At 31.0% G+C, this 20,202-nt stretch overlaps 1 protein-coding gene across 5 annotated transcripts in view; it reads left to right on the forward strand.

Annotated features, from left to right (window-relative positions):
- The window catches only part of LOC148610091 (tumor protein p53-inducible protein 11-like), a 213,150-nt gene that overhangs the window by 109,658 nt on the left and 83,290 nt on the right, over positions 1-20,202 (forward strand). The window contains exon 1 of one of the 5 annotated variants that reach the window (XM_088542147.1): positions 4,739-5,440. The exons of 2 other annotated variants lie outside the window; for them this stretch is intronic. In XM_088542147.1, coding sequence (XP_088398273.1) covers positions 5,301-5,440 — 140 coding nt within the window. In that variant the 5' untranslated portion in view covers positions 4,739-5,300. Of the gene's footprint in view, positions 1-4,738; positions 5,441-20,202 lie in introns of those variants that run through there. 2 more of the 5 variants (XM_088542148.1, XM_088542146.1) reach the window with 2 other exon arrangements.

Consider the following 20,202-nt stretch of genomic DNA (forward strand, 5'->3'; position numbering starts at 1 on the left):
AGTTTGCATATTGCTTTGCATGATGATTTGTATCCTCAGTGTCTCCCTTCCAGGTTTCTCGCTTTCCTACTTCAAGTCAACAATATGCCATAATTGCCAGAAGTGGTTGAGTTAGGCTATTCTTAGTCTTCCCTTTCCAGGTTTTTCACTTTTCTTCTTCTTGTTTACCATATGCCATAATTTGACAGATATGGTTTTAGCATACATAGCATGCACCATCTGATTATTCTAGGCTAGTATCTCCTAGTATTAAATGGTATCAAATTGACTACTTATTACAAGATAAGTATAAATAGAACATGTTATATTGAAATTATATAATAGATAAAATGTTGAATATAAAGGTCGTATAAAATTCATTTTATGATTGATGGTTTTTTAGACTAGCCATAACAATGTTAAAGTATTTTTGTAGACAGATTGAATCCTCATTCGGCTCATATTATCTAAAAATGAAAATCCTCTTTGATATTGCCATAGAATTGAATGAATCTTATGGTTTGATATGTGTAGGAATATGATTATGACAGATGCTTACAAGGGGAGACAATCAAATTTTAGGGGTTTGCAAACATAACTCCTTCACCATTCAGTGGGTTTGTAGGTGTAGTAGCTTTTGAAGATGTTTATCAGAAATTTCAAGGGAGTTAATTATAATCAGAGGATTTACCATGCATATTCATTGTCTAAATGCAGTGGCAGTGAAATGGCTCACAGTTTTTCAACTTAATTAGTCCTTAATGTAAATTATACCCCCAATTAAGGAGTTAGTGGTATATTGCAGTATGTCACATTGTCTAGCTGGCTGTCTGTCCATTTGTTCTTCATTCCAACTGTGAATATTTTTTATCACAAAAATCTTGGCTCCCACTGACTTGATGGTCTGATTTTAAATTTGGTATATTGTTTTAATGTAGATGTGTTTTGATTGTTGTTGGACTTCAGCTTCTTGTATGACTGGGGTATACGAGTTGTTACTTTATGTTAAACTTATAGTCATTTTTAAGCCTGAAAAAGATGAATTAATTCTTGTCAAGCTTTTTATACATTTTGTACTTCGGAATTTAAAAGTGAATTCACCCATGTAGATGTTTGTGACAAATCATTGGCCATTTAGTAAAGTTGAGTTAATAGCTAAACAGACACTACTCATTTATCACCATAAAGACTTAATATTAGTCTCCATACTGACAGATTGTGAGAAATTTGGTTAAGTAATGGACTTGCCACTAATGAAGGAGTTAGCATGGACATCTTACTAATGAAGAAATATTAATTCAAGTCATGCTATGGCTTAGAAGCATAAATCTTCATCATAGTAGAATTTTTGGTGGCCATTGTGGTATCCTATCCAAAATTTTGTTTCCATTCATTAATGGTTAGCTTCCAAGTCATTTTGTTTTGTTCTGTTTTTTTTTTTTTTTTAAAGGGAGGGTAGAAAAATAATCCACTTTATCATGTCTAGCAGTAGTCAAGCACACCTTTTATATGTTTAGATTTACACTATAGTTCTCTAAATGAATTAATAACTTTTATCCTACTGTAGCAGGACCATACTAAAAATTTGGAACAGGTATGATGCATTTTTCGTTGTTAATTGAATCTTCTCCATCCTCAATTCCATTTGGTAAAAAAAAAATACTTTCAATTTAAAAAAAACCTTTCAATGGAAGAGCTATATGAAAGAGACTGAAGGGGTAATTGGAGGGACCTCCATTTCTGAAAAGAGTATTCCACAGAAAATTGGGGTCTCCTCAATTCCTTTTTAATGGATTAAATGATTATCTTTAGCTAATATCAAAACCACATAAAAAAATTGGAAAAAAAACAACTGTATTTTAACTATTTTACTAGGCTGAGTTTGTAGTGACATTTATCATATTTAGATTTGATTAAACTGTAATCAAAGGCCAAAAGAGTAAAATGATACATTTATGAAATGAGATATTATTGATATTCATCTAACAACACGTTATATCTGGGCTGAAGGCAGAATCTGTTGACATTGGGAAATATTTATTGTCTGACATTATATAACTTTGAAAACAATTAATTCTTATTTTGAAAGAAAGGATTGTATCACAAGCTCAGACATTGAACAATTATGAAACATATGAAAATGATTTGGATATAATTTTTGTACCCCCAGTCAATACTTTCTGTTTTGGTCCTTGCTATGCCTGATGGTACACAAGTCAAGGACAAGTTACTCCAAATCAATAAATCAAGATTTTTATAGTTCAATCCTCATTTTTATTCATTTTTCAATCAGTTTCTTCATCCGTCATACATTTTTTGCAAATTATGTTTAATGGTTAAGCAAATCTTTCAAAGATAAATAACTCAATAGTTTTTACTATAAGATACAGATGAAGTTCAGTTTTGGTATATTTTCAATTTGGCATCAGGAGTTATTGCCCTTTTTCATTTGTAATTTATAAGATAAGGTGGTATCTTACATTGATCACCTGTATCTCTAGTTCTACTATTATCGTAAACATGCATCTGATGATAAAAAGCTGTAATATAATTTGTTTTATTTCCCTCAGTAATGTTATGACTGGTTTGGACTCATAGAATAATATTTTTTTTTCTGATACATGTACTAGTTCTATCAAGTGAGTCCTTTACCGAGTCCGATAAGGCTTGTATCTAATAGAAAAAATATGTGTATGGTTAATTTTATTGGTTATTTCAATCTTTAATACTTTTCATAGTTTCAATTGTAGAGTAAATGCTTAGTAATGTTTTTCATAGCAACATTATTTGTAATATCTGTGGTATTCCCTTCCATATAGTTAGAGGCATGGTAGTCCTGATAGGTGTGGCCATCCTGATATTTACTGACTAGAGGCAGGTTTCTGATATTTACTGAAAATCAAATTGTGGTGTAATGTTGTTTATCCATTGCATTCAACTGTAAATAGAGTACATTTACTTATCTGTACTAATTTTCAATCTTTCTGTGGTGGTCAAATAATTCTTGCCAAAAGTTACTTATTTATATACAGTACCTGAACCAATCCGTGCAACAAAAGTTGTGATCGGTCATCGATCACTGATCAGTTTCTGGTCAGTCATTGATCTGTCAAACCAATCCATTTAACTGGTGGTCGCATTATGTGACCACAGATCAGTCAATGTATTTTACGTTTTTTTGTTGTTTTCTTTGTCAATGTTACACACATTTATATAATTTAATGGATTTAAACATCAATTTATACTTTTATTTTACATTTCTTTTATTTAAAACAGATCTTACGTCATTTTAAACAACAAAACTGCAATTAGATCGGTTATTGGTCATCGATTCGTCATGGATCAATCAGTCAATGGTCATCGATTCATCAAATCATTGCGTGGATCGATGCAAGCACTGTAATAGAATACTCATTATTTTACAGAATTAAAAAAGTTCTTGCCTGTAAATATATCTATTTTCCAGAGGCTGAAAAATTTACATGTTATACATTTACAATCATTAGATTTGAAGATGATTATTTAAGTGTGGCATGTATGTGAACACGGAAATAAAGCTCTCTTTCATACTTTAATGTCTGAACAACAGAAAATGGCATATTATGGGCTTTAACCTGGCTGTGTATAAGAATAAAATGAACCTGTTGATGAAGCTAACTTTATTGCAAAGTAATTTTCCTAATTTTCTTAACACGTAAAGATATCTAAGTTCAGTGGTGTGCTGCAGGAGCGATTTATATCTCTGTCACCCACGTTTCTCTTTAATATATTTATCCATATCAACAAATTATTTGCTAGGTGCTAATTTGAACATTTTAGCACTTTGAAGCCAACCTAACAACACTGTCCACACTACTACACCTACTACCACATTGTGGATGATTGTTCTTGATAAGAGATTTTTTAAATAAAAGCCATTTAAAAATCATTTCTGTGGTTATGGTATCTGCCTTTGCACAATTTTTTTTTCTGCTGAATACTTTTTTGTTGTTGTTACATTTGTTTTCTCTGGACAGTTTGATCTGGATTATATGTGTATCCGTAAATTTCAAGGCCCTGACATCAATTATATTCATTTACAGTAACACTCAGTTTTGATACTGTTAAATAGAGTAATATCCAAAATATTTTGGCAACTTACTCAGCCAAATGAGGTTAATTTGAAATTTTGCATTTGAGAACATGATGAAGAATGTATACCCTTGATGTTATTATCAAATCTGAAAAATAAAACATTTGTTCAAATCTCTGACTATCTGCCTTCCTCACAAAAAAATCAACAATTTCACATTTATGCTAGCTTAAAAAATGGACTCCAAATAACTCTGATACTCAGACACAAAGATAGAACTTAAATTTCACAACAACTCTTGGCCAAACTTCTAAGCTTATTAGGTATGTATCATCTTTAATATTATTGAAGATTTTAGAGGTGCTAGCCATTTTTTAAGTGGTTTAAAATCAGCAACAAATGAAAATTAGAACACTTGGTGTTGATTGGTGGATTCAGTTCTGTGAGAAAATTAACGTTACACTCTGTTACTCTATCTCTGGTCATCCCAGGCATTGAATTGTTAGGAATGTACTAACATACAAACACAACGATAGACAAGTGCTATTGGCAAACAATCAAACGGTAAACTCTGTGAATACTATAGTGGTTATTTAGGTTGACATTCATACTTGCTGTTGTCCATTGATTAAACAGATATTGTAGTTGGTATATATCCAGATTCTAGTTGTCGCTTATTCATAAATATACCGATTACACAATTGTAGAGGTTGATTTTTTTTTAATAGTAAAGTGTTTTTAGGTTATTAAATTTGTTAATATTTTGAAAATCAATTGTTTATATTGATGAAATGAAATTTATATATATTTGGTATTTTATGTTCTCTACGATGGACTAGTTAATTTTCAAAATCTTCACTGATGTAAAGAATTTAATACCAATTATTGACCCACTCCAACTTCCTTTCATCCTAGAACAGCAGTATCATTAGGATTATATTCGTGAAATTAAGAATCTTGTAACAGGATTTTATATCGAGCGTGGTGCAATTAACACATATTGATATATCTTGTCAGCGTAGATTAGTTCTTAACCATCTTTGGATATTATTTCAATATTGGGAAGTTACGATAATACTGTGAAGTGGTATTTAGCAAGTTTAGAAAAGTTTACGATTTTTTCAAGATTTGTTTTTCTGGAAACAAATCTTTAGTGTGTAAACATTGATTTAAAGAACCTTAAACACTTGAAAAAATTGATAAAGGAAGTAAAGCGGACTTGAAGTTTTTTGAGGAATAAATTTTCACTATGGAAACTACTAATACTGACAGAAAAACTTCAGTTGACGGGAATACTTGTGGTGTTGACAGATCTGCTGATGGTTTGCCTGCAAACGTTGCTACTGCTCCGGCCACTAAGAGAATGCCACACCTTCATAAACTTGAAAAGTAAGTCATGTTTTTTTTACATGCTCCTCCAAATTATTGCAGTTTATTGTTCATTATATCTGATATACAATAGCACTCATTTACAGTACATGGTTATGGCCTATTATAACTATTCGAAATATAATATACAAAAGACCGAAAACTATAATCTTTATTAAAACAGTATATTTTTGTTAATTTATAAGACTTCACTGTTGAAGAATTATATCTCTCGTTTTAAACAATGCAATGTAAATGTATGATTTGCTATTTAAAGGAACATTTATTTTAAATAAAGATCTGAATTTCATAAAGCCAGCGATCAATTTATTTATTGCATTCATTAGATTTTGTCTACATGTCTCTGAAGACAATTTGTGTGACTCTGAACTGGTGCTATGGGTACTTATGTACTTGCAAAGTTTAACGCTTTTTATGCAAACCTTGTAATAGCCTGATGTCACCCCTGGCACATGTGACATAACTATGAAACAGACAGAGTAAATGCTTCAATACAAATTACATAGTCTTTGTAGATTTGTTGATCTGTTTTTAATGATTTGCAGCATTAGGCATTTTATAAACTCTATAAAAAATATTTTAAAAATCCTGACTCTAGACTGTATAAATTTAATAACCTATTCATTTCCTTTCTGGATTAATTCAGTACATATAGTATGAATTCAAAAATTGTTTATCTGTATTTTATGTTTTTTAAGCGTTAGTGTGATTCAATGAAATAAGTTGCATATGTGACAAAAATTGAATTTCATTTAAAATTTATAAGAATTGTCATTAATTCTCAATTCTTACCTAAAAACAGGTTTTTTGTATTTAAAAGCTGTCATTCATTGATTTCTATTAAAACTTGTCAAACAAGAGCTGTAACTCTTCCACCAGTCATTACAACAAGTTAGATGAGACAGCCCTATTAAAATGTCTATGACTAATTTTATGATTTTGAAGACGTTTTTCCCAATGCAGTCTGTATAGTTTTGCTTTTTACTCATTTATCTTAAAGACGCTTTTCCATGGAAACACAAGTCACCTGTTCACAATTCTGATTCCTGATTGGCTAAATAGTGATAACTTAGTGGCGTTCGAAAAAAAAAATTGTATAGAAATTTGTGTGCCAGGAGTTATATTTCCTGAATAAAATGTAGAAATTTATAAGTGAATGATGAAAAAATTACTATGTTGGCTATCTTTTTTTAAAGACAAAACTTTTTTAAGTTTGTCTCACTTTTCTGACATTTTCAGCAACTAGAATATACTGATAGGGGTATGACATGACAATATCAGGTAATTTCAACAATTTTCTCTCTAATGTCCAAAATTACCTGTTAATTTGTTTTTCTTCTGTTTTAAGAATTCTTGTTTCATTGTAATTGGATAACAGGGTTTTCTGCCATTTTGCAATGTACACAATACTTTCCTTTAAAACGTGAGTTATACAATAAAGGTTTAGCTATAATTAATTTTTAATTCTTCAGTTTTGAATCAAAGTGTAATACTTGGATTAATGTTGAAAATTAAAACTTTTCTACGATGTATGTCTCTGAATCATCTTAAAAATTTTGAGATTTCACTTTTAAAAATTATAAGAGGCAAAATATCAAAATTTTGACATATTGTAAATATGTACAGAAATGGACATTTATAAGATGATATTGGTAATCATTCCACATCTCATATTATTGTTCTGTTAAGACTGGGTTTTAGTCAACACTTGTGTAAAATACATTCTCATTTATAGACATCATATTTTCACAGGTTCCTGGTATATACAAGGATTAGTCAATTTGTCATACCCATTAACTTTTGGAACAGGTCATGTGGGAGATTCTCTCCCATTTATACATCCTGATGAGGAGACATTTGAGTAAAAGCTAATTTTTCATGAACAAATTCAATTTCTTTGTAATTTTTCACAGATACTATTGTCATTTTTACCAGAAATGACCAGAAATCTCATATTTACATGTGGGGGATTTCAAAATTTTTCTTTGATTTTGGGGAGTCTCCCCCTTATGTACAGAGTGTTAACAGGTATGGTTGTTAGGTTTCACTGTAACATGCCTTGAGGAAATCTGCCTTTACTGTAAAAAAGCATTAGTTTTAATAGCGTTTTAAATATTCAAAGGCTATTTTTACAGCCCCTGTATTGATCAAACAAAAAAATAAATACAATATATTTACATTGTTAAAATTGATTGCTCTACATTATTAGCAATAATTCTGTCATAACTACATCCTATAGCATATGTTTACTATTGTCACATGCTAGCTGTGAAGTAGTTGCAACAGCTTCAATTTGCTAAATGCACAAGACAAAACAAACATGGATTGATTGATAATATATCTGAATCAATATGATAAAAAGATGTATAATTATGACTCGCTGGGGGTGGATCTAGGATTTCAGGTTAGAACGGCATGAATAGAGTTTAACGCCAATTGGAGCAAGGCTAGAAAATTCAGGTTTTAGAATTAATGAAAAAAATCAAGATTTCATGCAAACCCTCCCCCCATATTTGGGGTACCTACCCTGAGTTTGCTCCTTATGAATTTGCACCTGCCTGCTCAAAACACCACTGAACTTAGGATGGGAGGGGTGATTGTCACTAGTGAGCTGTGGCTTACAGATTTTTCTTATTTATCATCAAATTCTAGTAAAATTGTAACAAAGATATTTTATAGCATTATTCATTGTATTGAAACTTAAATAAGTCAGTAATTTGTCTCTTTTCTTTTATTTGAACCATACATTCATTAAATAGAAAATTAGCCGTCAATGTTAGCCAATATTTACACAGATTGATGAGTACTGGTACATATATATATGTATATGCTTGAGTTGGAACTACTTTTTATACAAACCCCTCCCACACACACACAAATGGCAGAGGTATTATGTGAGAACCTCCAAAAAGTTGCATGTCTGTCTATCCATTTCCCAACTGTTTTACAGATGTTTAGTTGAGAGAAGAGCTATTAATTTTTTTAAAGTTTTCGAGTTTCACCATTTTTTTTACATTTTGATTTCCCCCTTTTTTCACCATTGAGTTATCACAGAATGTTCCATTAATGCCCCATTTTTACCATTGGACTTGTTTTGTTCTGATTTGTATGGACATATGATTAAATGTCTGATTTAGACAGATCCAGGTTTATTCAAGGTTTCAGTTTTAAGAGGTTTTAATGAAATTGTCTAGGTGAATTGCTTAAAAAATCTTTCTTAAACATTCATTCTTTCTATCATATTAAAAACTGGAAATCAGGTGGATTGAAAGTTGAGGTCGTAAATAAAGTTTGCTGTATATACCCTTCACTACAAGTAATTCACTTATTCTCCTGTTCAGGCTTTATTTGGCTGCAACAATTTTTTTTTATGCTCAAATGGATTGTTAATTTTATAACAGAAGATAATACTTCGATAAAAATATAGTTTTTACATCTGAACTTAATTTTTTTCATGCAAAGATTGAACTTATTTTTCATCTCATTTAGCATTGCAGGTTTTTCATCTGGCCTGGTTTCAATCTCAAAATATTTCATAATGAAGATATCAGTGGTTGCCTGTACTTAAAACATCATGTATATATGATGTTTAAACATCTGATACAAGTTTCATGATTGCCTTTAATTAGGAAACAATGTTTGACTGAAGATTGGACTTACAGTTGGCAAAGTTTATTCTGTGGAGTGGAGTTCTGGACTGGAGTCTTGGAGTAGAATTTTAGAACTTTGTTTGATAGTTGAGTTTGAATTTGAAATTAAATCTTTGATTTACATTTTGTAATATATGAGGGTTGAATGACTGTTTGTCGTAAGTTTTTGCTTTTAAAAAAATATTTTAATTTTAACTGTCTATTTTTATTATATTCTGAAACAAAACTACTTTTATTTATATAGTAGGTCAATGGCAGATTTGGATAAAAAAACAATAAAAACTCTATAACATCAAGTACCACTTTAAAATTCTCTTCCTAAATGCCACTCCATGGCACCACTCCACAACTCCACACCACTCCATAAAACAAACAATGTCGTTTTGATTACCAACCCATGTTGTAAAAAGTTCATAGAACTCACTGAAACAACTGTTTGATTGTGGTTGAAAGTGAGCATTTTGAAAGGGGGAAAATCATAGTTTTAATAATGTAAACAAAATATCTCTTTTCAGGGATTGTCTTGTTCTTTGGCATTGTATATAACTAATGTCCCAATCTGATAATATCAAGAATGCCTCAAGGATTTGCGGTTGAAATTATTGCTAGTTTAAATTTGAACAAGTCATGTGCAGCCATGAAGAATATAATCTTTATTTTTTTGTAAAGTTTGCTTAGGTGACATAATGTGCATTAAATAGAAACTTCTTATGGTAAAAAAATTATAGAATTTCAGCTTATTTTATAAAAATCTTTGTATTTGACTAACATGGCTTAAATTAAGGGTTATTTTCTTGCATTACTCAGTAATGATTCTGAAGTAGGTAATCTGGCAATTTTATTTTAAAGCTGACTAATGAAGTGAAGACACTGAGGATGTGACAAAATAAAACCTAGTTAAGGTTTTTCCTTGAATTATAAAAGCAGAATTAAATCATGCTTGGAACAGTGAATGACGATGCTATTTTGATGCAGCAAAGTTTTTTTTCTTTCTTTCTGAAGAAAATGGAATCACCTATTATGGAGAACATACCATTTTTATATGACCGCAACAAACTTTTTTCAGTTGTATAATGTATCACTCTATTGTCTTTTGTCAAATTTTTGGCATCTGTTATCTTTATTCATTTACATTAACTTTAGATTTCTTTAACATTACATGTTTGTTTATTGATATGGCTTTAGGTTTTTCTACCTTGGACTTTGTTTAAAAAGTTATTGGCCTTAAAAAGACAAAAATGCTGTTTTTGTATGAACCTTAAAACCCTAAGTAGGATACTCTTAATTAATAATGTAATTCATATGACAAGGCTTACAAAGGTCTTCACTGTGCCTTTCAGTTTTGAAGAAAAGTACTTTAAAATATTTGGTTTAGCCAATGCTTTGCATATGAAATTTATACGTATCGTGCACTGTGTCTTTGGTACCACATTGTATACGAGATGGAAGCTCGATGTCCCAAAAATAATCAGTTTTTCTTACTTATATACCTCTCATAGACTTGATAGTGAAACACAGCCAAAGTTGGTTAACGGATTTTGGTCCATTAATACTCCCTTGATTGCGTTTGATAATTGAGTATTTTGGTTGTGTTTACATAGTGCAATGTTAATCTTCTGGAAATGAGCAGCTTTTGAAGTGCAGGAATTGCACAACACTATCTGAAAAATGTCTAGACTTGCCATCATTGAGTCTTGAATTTCTATGGGAAATAAACAGATATTTGAATATCAAAGAGAACATATATGTAGCAGTTTACATGTTTCAACCATACATACACACAGGACCATAACCATTTTTTGTAAAAATCTGGCCGCGGGTGCTCATCATTTTTCTCAATTTGTCATTTTCATCTCAAATATAATCAATTGATGTAGAAAACAGCCATAAAGCTATAAAGCATCTATGAGGAAGATATCTTTTGCCTGCTTACATATGGATAGTGTGGCAGAATTATGCCACTATTTTTCTAAAGTGCATTTGAACTGATTGTAATCTATCAATATCTTAAAAAGGCAAAATTTACAAGCACTTGATTTCTTGAAGTTTTGAGGTTTAATCATTTGGATAACGCAATACAATTTCTGAGGTTTTTTTCATGTGCCACATCAAATATATATTTTGCCTGACTTCTAAAGAGAAAAGTACTTATAATGTTCTTGTCCTGAATGTGAAGAGTCATGAGTTTGAAACTAAGCGAAGTCATACCATGGAAGTGCTACTTCTTTACATTATCATTTGTAAGAGAATAGTTAGAATTGGTTTGAAGAGCTTGAAGTTGGACTGATGTATCCTAGTAGGACTGAATGCGTACATATGGGCTGTGCAAGCTTGTGTGCAACAGCATGTGAAAAATATGCCATAGAATGTTGGACCAGTACAAAGCAGTAAAAAGAAAGAATTATACTTTTGAATAATTGATGCGTAGCCACAGCTAATTTAAATAGAAATCAGGATGAGATTTATTAAAATGCATCCCCAAATTTTCTCTATACTTGTCACCTGTTCTTGTCCTGAAATGCATGAAATGTGGTGTGATAGTATGTCTCATCCAAAAACCCAATTTGACTTTGAAACAGAACAAATCAATCATTTGAATGTAAGAATAAAAATGTTTTGATTAATCAAGAAAAGGACTTAAATATGATAAATTACATAAAGAATATATGGACTCTGTCCTATGCATAATATAAGATGTTTATTATAGTTTATCATATTAGTCCTTGGACCAATCTAGAAAAATGGAACTTCATAATTTTGAGGAAAACCCATTAGAGATGATCATGTCTTGTTGATGTCAAATGACCATTTTCTGTGATAAGATATGATATTATTCTTTCAGAAATAATATATTTCTTTCAGCCTACCCATTAGGGTATTGACCTATGCTAGTTTTATGATACATCCAGAAAAAAAGGCAATAAAATAATTATCAACAAATGGATGCATAGAAAAAAAAGCTATAATTTGATTTTATTATTTTTTATAGAACAATGGAAAAATGGTATATTGATTTGATTTGATTTATCTCTTTTTTGCTTTTCAATTTTGCTAAATTGGCATATTTTCATGTTTGCGTCATACTATCATAAAATATTGAAATTAATATCAGTGTTTCCAGCTTTAGAGATTTGTACCATTTTTTGATCTACCTAGAAGTATTAGGTTTTACAATCATTGAGAGTTCTTAGATTTCCCCTTTCTGCTTTTGTTGATTTCATCATAACATATTTAGAAGGGATTTCGTCAGGATTATGGATATTCATTTTTATATTTTGCTTTGAAATAGTTATTTGACACCAGATTTTTTCCCTATTTTCCCATTAGACTGCATATAAATTTGTTGTTTTTTTTAAATCCATAGAAACAATGAGAGTTACAGCACATTAAATGATAATGTTCAGAAGATTAAGTTCACTTTATGAATGCCTTTTATAGTAAATAGGATAACTGAGGTTTAAATATGTTATTGTTTTATAGATTTGATAGCAAGTTTTAATATCTATTCAAATTGTAGGGAGAACTACTTAAGAAAGTTCACTCAATCAAGGGAAGACAAAAGTCATCCCTCTGAACAATGAACATCATCATTATATTTGCTGTAAGTTTGTTGGTACTGGACTATAATCATGGTTTCCATGCACTGACATTAATGAATTATTGCAATAAATTTATTTTTAATGAATTGTCATTTTCGGAAAAAAAAAAACAGTTTAATTTGTTTAAATATTGAGCAATTCCAGCTTCCTTGTTTTGAAAATTTTATAATTGAAGTTTGAGGTTTTACATTTAAATGACATTTTTAATAGATAAAAAAACATATTGATTTCATATTTACAAGAATTCATGTTTTTTTTAAAATATATATATATATATATATATATACCCTATAACTTAATGGAATGTTACTTCATATAGATGGGTCATATATTGTAAGTAATTTTGGTTGTTCTATTTAATATCAACTTTCTCCTTCTAGGGATAGCCATGTGAATGGGGGTATTCCTAGAAGGACAACACATGCAACTTCATGTTTTTGTGTTTGTGTGTCATTACCTTGGTTGCCAACATATAGAATTCAAATGAACTTTGACCCCAAATAACAGTACTTCAACTTCAATTACTTAATTGTTATGAATAGGCTTCAAATGTTTTATATGATGGGGCATTTGTGTTGCTTTATATACAGTACCTTGGTTGCCAAAAGATAGAAATCAGATGAACATTGACATCACATAACAGGACTTGAACTTTCTGTGTAAGAATCAGGCAATGGGTGGCACATCATAATTCTCAGTTTTGTCTTTTTTGTGTCAAATAGGATTCAATACATCTACAAAACAATTTAAGAGCTATTTGAATTTATCCTGAAACATCTGCTCATGTAAGGAAAATTTTCACACCATTTTTTCATAGTGCATTTCAACTAAATTTGACCTATCAATACCTTAAAAAGGCAAATTTTACGAACACTCTGATGATTTTTTTCTAGAGGTTACCAGGTATAAATACTTAGTTAATGTAACAAAATCTCTGTGGTTGTTATTTTACTTCATTTGCCACTCCTTATACTAATTTTCCTGATTCTTAGACAGAGAAGTACTTATTATGAATGGGCTTCAAATGTTTTATGTGCAGGGGCATTTGTATTGTTCTATATATAGGTTTATTTGGTTTCCTGTTTATTACTTACCTAAAATTCAGTCATGCTTTAGCCTTTTACCGTAATAAATTTTAAGGGTTTGTAATGAAATGCCACTGTTTGTCAATTTATGAATCCACACTAGGATTTAGGTTCTTATTGTACAGCATTTCAGGGTCTGCGCTAATTCATGATTCAAATTGGATGAAAACTCAAAAAATGCTTTGACAAAGTTTTATTATTGTTTTTCAATGCTTTTGGATTTTTCACTAGAGTTATATGAAACTTTGAATGCACTAGAAAGGGGATGGCCTTAAATATTGGTAAAAATACAGAAGCATTAACTGAATAGGAAAATTCAAATACATCAGAAACGAACAAACATGGGTTCAATGTGAACACAGGAAACAAAGACAATCACCATACACAATGGAGCAAACCAAATAAAATATATTACATATATAAACTGAAGATCAGAAGTAAAACAAAAAATCACATAAAAGACAAAAGCACTAGCAGTAAAAACTGAGAAAGGAGAGTGACATCAGGTGCTGTGGGAAGATAAGCATGTTCAGCTCTGCCAACAGCACCCATCATTGCATGTAAATATAAACCTGTAATAATCTATCAACAATAATGCAGCTCCACACCATGAGTCTCAAAGGGTTCAGGTCAAAGGTCAATTTACACTTAGGCAGTATCATATAATGCAAAAAATATGCTGTATTGCAGCTCTTTATTTTAGTCTTTTATTAATATCTTAAAACTAGGTTTTGTTGTTTAAGGAAATTTGATAGAATATTGCATTTTGAAAGCTTATGATATGAAATATAGAAGCAAGCAAATAACATTTAAAATACATTAAAATAATCATTGAGTATCATAAAGGAATGGCCAACATCACTTATGAAATAAACTATAAAGCATTGCAGTATGTTCTGAAGGAATTCTATGAAATCCTTCTATACAAGTATTGGCCAATGAAATCATCCTGGACTATAAAGATAAATGGGATGTTTATAAATGAGAATAAATCATGTTATGGCTTAAAAGATCTCTATGTTGAATGGACATTTGCTCTTTATCAGAGAGACTTTGATCTGACACAATCAAATTATTTCTGCCATTTTACTTGCACTGTGATGCAACACAATCAAATTCTCTCCGCCATATATCTTGCATACTGTTCCTATCATAATTTCATTATCAACACTGAAAAGGACACAATTACAATTTTTTATATTTCTTACAAGTTTGATCCATTAATCGGTGTTTTTTGCCAAAAATTGTTTTTTTCTCCTTGGCTTCATATTTTATATTGAATGTATAGGAAAGTAATCTTCATCTTTGAATGAATAAAGATAGAGAAAATAAAGAATATACAAACAGAATGTGTGCAGCATACCAATATTTGCATTATTACTATGGTAGGTTCAAGGGACAGAATACATTGAGCAGTATTGGAACTGGATTTTGTTGGGATGATTTTTTTTCCGCTTTTTAGTGGAATTCTGTGTTTTTTTTTTAAATCAGGATTTTACTGTTATGGTTCTTTTTTCCTTTTTTTTTACTTCTGATTTTGCCAATTTCCGCTTTGTAGACCTCGTAAAATCTTCCCTGTTTTTGGTCAGAAACCATTTATTCTACTGTCCTTTATGAATTATGTATTTTCTAGTTCAGTCCCCCTGCTCTTACTTAGAAAGTGTTGGTCTTATAACAATATAGAAAATAAGGCATACTGACCTTTATGACTTATACATGAACCGATGCTATTATGACTTCCAATTCATGACTTGAATAACTTTAAGAAACACTGCAATCCACACCCTATGCACAGTGTGTATTTAATATTTTGGTAATTGTTTCTTATCTTATACATTGGTATGCACCCCTGCAAAGCTTTGTGAATAAATGGTAATTTTTTTGATCTGTCTGTCTATCTGTGCTTTTGTACTATTTCTGTTGTCAGTCATCTGTCTGTCAATCAAAGGGCAACTCTTCCTAAATCATTCCATAGGTTTTTATGAAACTTGATAGGATAGTCAGAATTTGTTTGAAGATACCTGTTTGTTTGAAGAAAGAAGATAATTTTCACATGTTTACAATATGAAATAATCCAACTTATTTTTTTTACATAATAAGAGTCCAAGTAGAAGCAAGAGGTCTGCACACAGTGTTATCTCTGGATATCATTGTATGAAGAGATTAAAAGCTTTTGTTGGGTTGGAAATAGTTAGTCTTTTTCTTTTTAACCTAAATGGTCTATCTGAAGTTTTTTGTCTGATTTTATTTTCTTTTTGCATTGTTTGAATTTTATGGTTAGAGATGATGCCCTATTTCCACAGCTTTAAGACCTTTCAGTCGTTTTTGAGATAATGATTTTATGTCAGAGCCACTACACAAGTTAACTATGGATGCCATTTTATAACTGTCATTCTCTGCTGGCTTATAGATTGATTGTGGTATAAAATATGACAATTGCATCAAATCCCTAGGTGAATGACATTTGATTAGGTTCTATAAATTATAATCGACAAAATCTTTTGATTGAATAGCGGTTTTCAGATGGTGTCATGGTGAAAAGTACCAGTGATAATGATGAATGGACCGAAAAAGACGAAATACATTTATTTGAGAGATAAATAATTGGTGGCTACATTGGGTTTACTTGTTTTCAATTGTGATAGATTTCATGAAATGTTGTTAGTGTAAAAAGAATCTTGCATTCTTCCTGTACAACTGGAAATAGTATTGTAACGTCAACTGAACTAGTTGACCTGAAATAAAGTATTTTGCATCCAAAGAAGTTTTGTTGTTAATGTGATGATTTTACAGTTAAATCTGTCTTATCTTAACCCTGATTTTTTTCTGCTTTTAAGCGGAATTCTACTTTTTCAAGTCTAGATTTTACCATTAGGATTCTTTTTTAAATGTATATTTACTTTCAATTTTGCTAATTTCCACTTAATTTTTTTACCTCGTAAAATCAGGCCTGCTACTTTCCTATGACTTGTTGAAGACATCTTAGGAGTATTTTATTGAAAACTCTTGGAAAAAAACCTGTTCCAATTTGAAAGTTCGATTGCTTACAGATCTACAATAGTAGCCCTGGGTTTAAGTTGAATGATGACCCTGCTTAGGAGATATTGCCCCTAACAGGGCATATATGAGTCAAAGTTAGATAATTATTGTTTCCAGGTGAGCAAATTTTGTCTCCTTGGAGCCTCTAGTTTATATGCACAAATCAAGGAAACATCAGAGAAAAAAATAAAACCTCTTGAAGATTTTACTAGTGTTTTTTTATTTGGTGTTTTAACATGTCAGAAAAATTATGTAATCGGATAGATCTGTATTAGTTGTGCTTTGAAATGCACATGAAAGTAAGATTTTATGATCACCTCGAGATTCTTTTTGATACAAAAAGCCAGAAATGTTGACATCTACATTAAATTTTCACTTTAAAATGTATCTATTGACAAAAACATTGCCATTATTATAGGTGGTAAAATTTATAGCTTCATAGTATGACTGCATTTAGATTCCTTGGGTATTTCTTATTTCTTGATATTTTCATTTTTTATTTGTTTTGAATGATATGTCTAGTCTCATTGTTTATTATTTCTGTGGAGTGTATTTTAGGTATTGCTGTGACTTGACCATATAAAAAAATGATTTTTCCAAATTAAATTGGAAATTTGATTTTCTTCCAATGAATTACTTCTTCTTTCAAGAACTTTCAGTTTTTTGTGGGATGTACAGAACAATCATGAACATTCATGATATAAGTGCTCGCCCTTTATTTCGTAAATGTGAAGAGGGATAAGGATCTAATTTAAGGTAATACATTTGTTAGACCAAAAGTAAAAAAAATAGTATATTGTCAAAACATGTATTTTTGTGATATTTTAATTTTTGGTATATTTACAAGCTTGCCAAATTTAAGTCCAGATATTTTACGCATAATATTCAATCTTTCAAATCTGAAGACAAGAAAACTAAAGACCGTGGAAATTTAATTTCCCTTTGAATTCACAGAGTAAATCAGAAAATTTGGCATCCATTGTGTAATATCACAAAATATCTCGCCATCCGAGAAAAAGATAAAACAACTAACTCATAGCGAATCATTGTTACCTACAACTCTTACATCATATATTTAATTTAAGGTTAGGTCTCGTACACAGATGTCGTCTGCTCAATGTAGCACTTGCTACAAAAGGACACTTTCATTCTACCTGCTGTTCATTTGCTGCAGGTGAAAATGTCGTTTGACAATATTTTCTTGAGACATGCAAATGCTAAAGGCACCATGTTTTCTGAAGTTTTCTCTGAAGAATGTCTACGCTGTCAGTGTTATTATCAAACGACTTCAGTGGGTATTTTTAGGATATAAAATGAAGGGATATTGTAGCTTCATCTGTCTTTCTCCAGGTTCATTGGTCTTGTTTTATAAATACAAATGTGTCCATGTGGATGATTAAGAATCAATACCCCTCTACCAGTTTTTGAGTTATATACATATCTATGGATGCTTAGTTCTTTTGAGAAGATCATAAGGTCATGAACTCATCATACAAATGTTTGAAAGTTTAGGATATTCCTCTCTTTTAATTGCCATCAGATGCCTTATTACAATTTTCTGAAGTACACTGTAGCCTAGGGACAGCTAACTCCAGAGATCCAATTAGAATCATGGTCTTCATTCACTAAGAATTATGATGGTACATATGCAGAGTCTTTTATTTTTTAACTTTATGTGGTATTTTTACATAGAAAATTTACATTTCAATTTAAGTTGTCCTAATTAGGCTGATGTTTGCAATGAATTTCAATTTTTTTACTAATTGATAAATTGATTATTCTTAGTATCTTTATATCTCACACAAACAAAATTTAGGGATTTTACAGGACTCACCCAGTCTGTTTTTCAGTCCATCCTGCTGTCCACAAGTGCTTGTAAGTTGTAAGCCCAACCCCTCCAAAACCACTGTAGGGATTTTGTTAAAGTTTTATATGGAAGTTGGACCTCATATGTAAATGTGCATGAAGGAATGATTAAACATTGAGGGTGGTATTAATAATAATCTTAATCAGAGTATTTCTAGTTGGTCTTGTTCTGTTTTTGTTTTTCATATGCCTTGACGACATGTGATTAGACTTGAATTGTATTAATATATTACCTCATTTTTTTTAAACATAAACTCAAATTATATATGTTAGCTGTCTACTCCACATCCTCTCTATATTATCCTAGCCATGAACAAAACAATACAAAGACACTGCTTGCGTGAAACAACTTTCAGCAGGAAATGGACTACTCTTATATGTTAGCACTTATGAAAGTAATCACTTTTATTTGTCATTTTTGGGTCAAGCTTATCTTCTTTGTAATAGGATAAACTTCAAAGGCATCTATTGTGCTGTCAAATGGATTATACACATGCTTAGTTCAGAATGATCTTATGTTTGCCTTAAAGTCTATGGGCATTGCTGTCTGTCTGTAAGTACATATGTTTACCCTTTGAAGTTTGAACAGCCTTAATTGAATATTAGCAAAAAAATACTTAATGATGAAAACAGAGGGATCATTCAGAGACTTCAAATTCCAAACACATGGCCAAACGTTGAAAGCAGGAATTGGAGACAACCTACATACACAATATAGACAGTAGAGTGCTGTGAAAATACTAATCTTCATGGGGTACCAATTTTCTTGGTTTTGGTTGGTAGGCAAAACCACAAAATTTGGTTCCCAATGAAAAGGAAATTTCCATTGATGATTGTACTAAAAACTTCAAAACCACAACTTCAGGAATCCACAAAAATTTGTATCTAGGAGTAAAAGGTCTTTCACAGTAATCTACATTAACATTTAAAAACTGAAGATAAGGAAAACATGACAGCACAGAAAACTTCTAACACTTACATTTAATTACCACAAAAAAAAGGAGTGATATCAGTTGTTCTGGAATGGTAAGCATGTCCTGCTCTGCCCATAGCACCTGTCATATTACAAGTTAGTAAATTCTGGTAAGTATCAAGTTTGGTCCTTCATGTCATTCTGCTTTACTCTTGGTTTCCCTATTGTTACTAGAAAAATTGTGTGCTAAGCATATGAAATAATATCATCCATTCCCACCACAATGACCAGATGGTCAAAATGTAAAGAGAGTCCTCGATCAGAAAGTTGATGTCGCCTCAGTCTGAAATCAAATCCCATGATATGGTCTACCTATATAAGGCTTCTGTTAAAAGTGCCTGGGGAGGGAGGGGTATAATGGTGCACTATTTTTTCTCCTCATTCTCTTCAGTCCTCTTTCCAGTTCTTTGTGTTGCTCTGGTTTATATTTGGTCTTAATATTGTGTCAAGGTCATCCTATTATTCTAAAGCACATTTTTCAATTAAAAATGGATTTAACAAAGTTTCCCGTAAACACTGAATTAACTTCTTTGTTTTTAGGCTATTCCAG

This window comes from Perna viridis, chromosome 8 (assembly GCF_037379345.1).
Source record: "Perna viridis isolate PV_CMFRI_1.1 ecotype Kerala chromosome 8, ASM3737934v1, whole genome shotgun sequence".
Taxonomy (NCBI): Eukaryota; Metazoa; Mollusca; class Bivalvia; order Mytilida; family Mytilidae; genus Perna; species Perna viridis.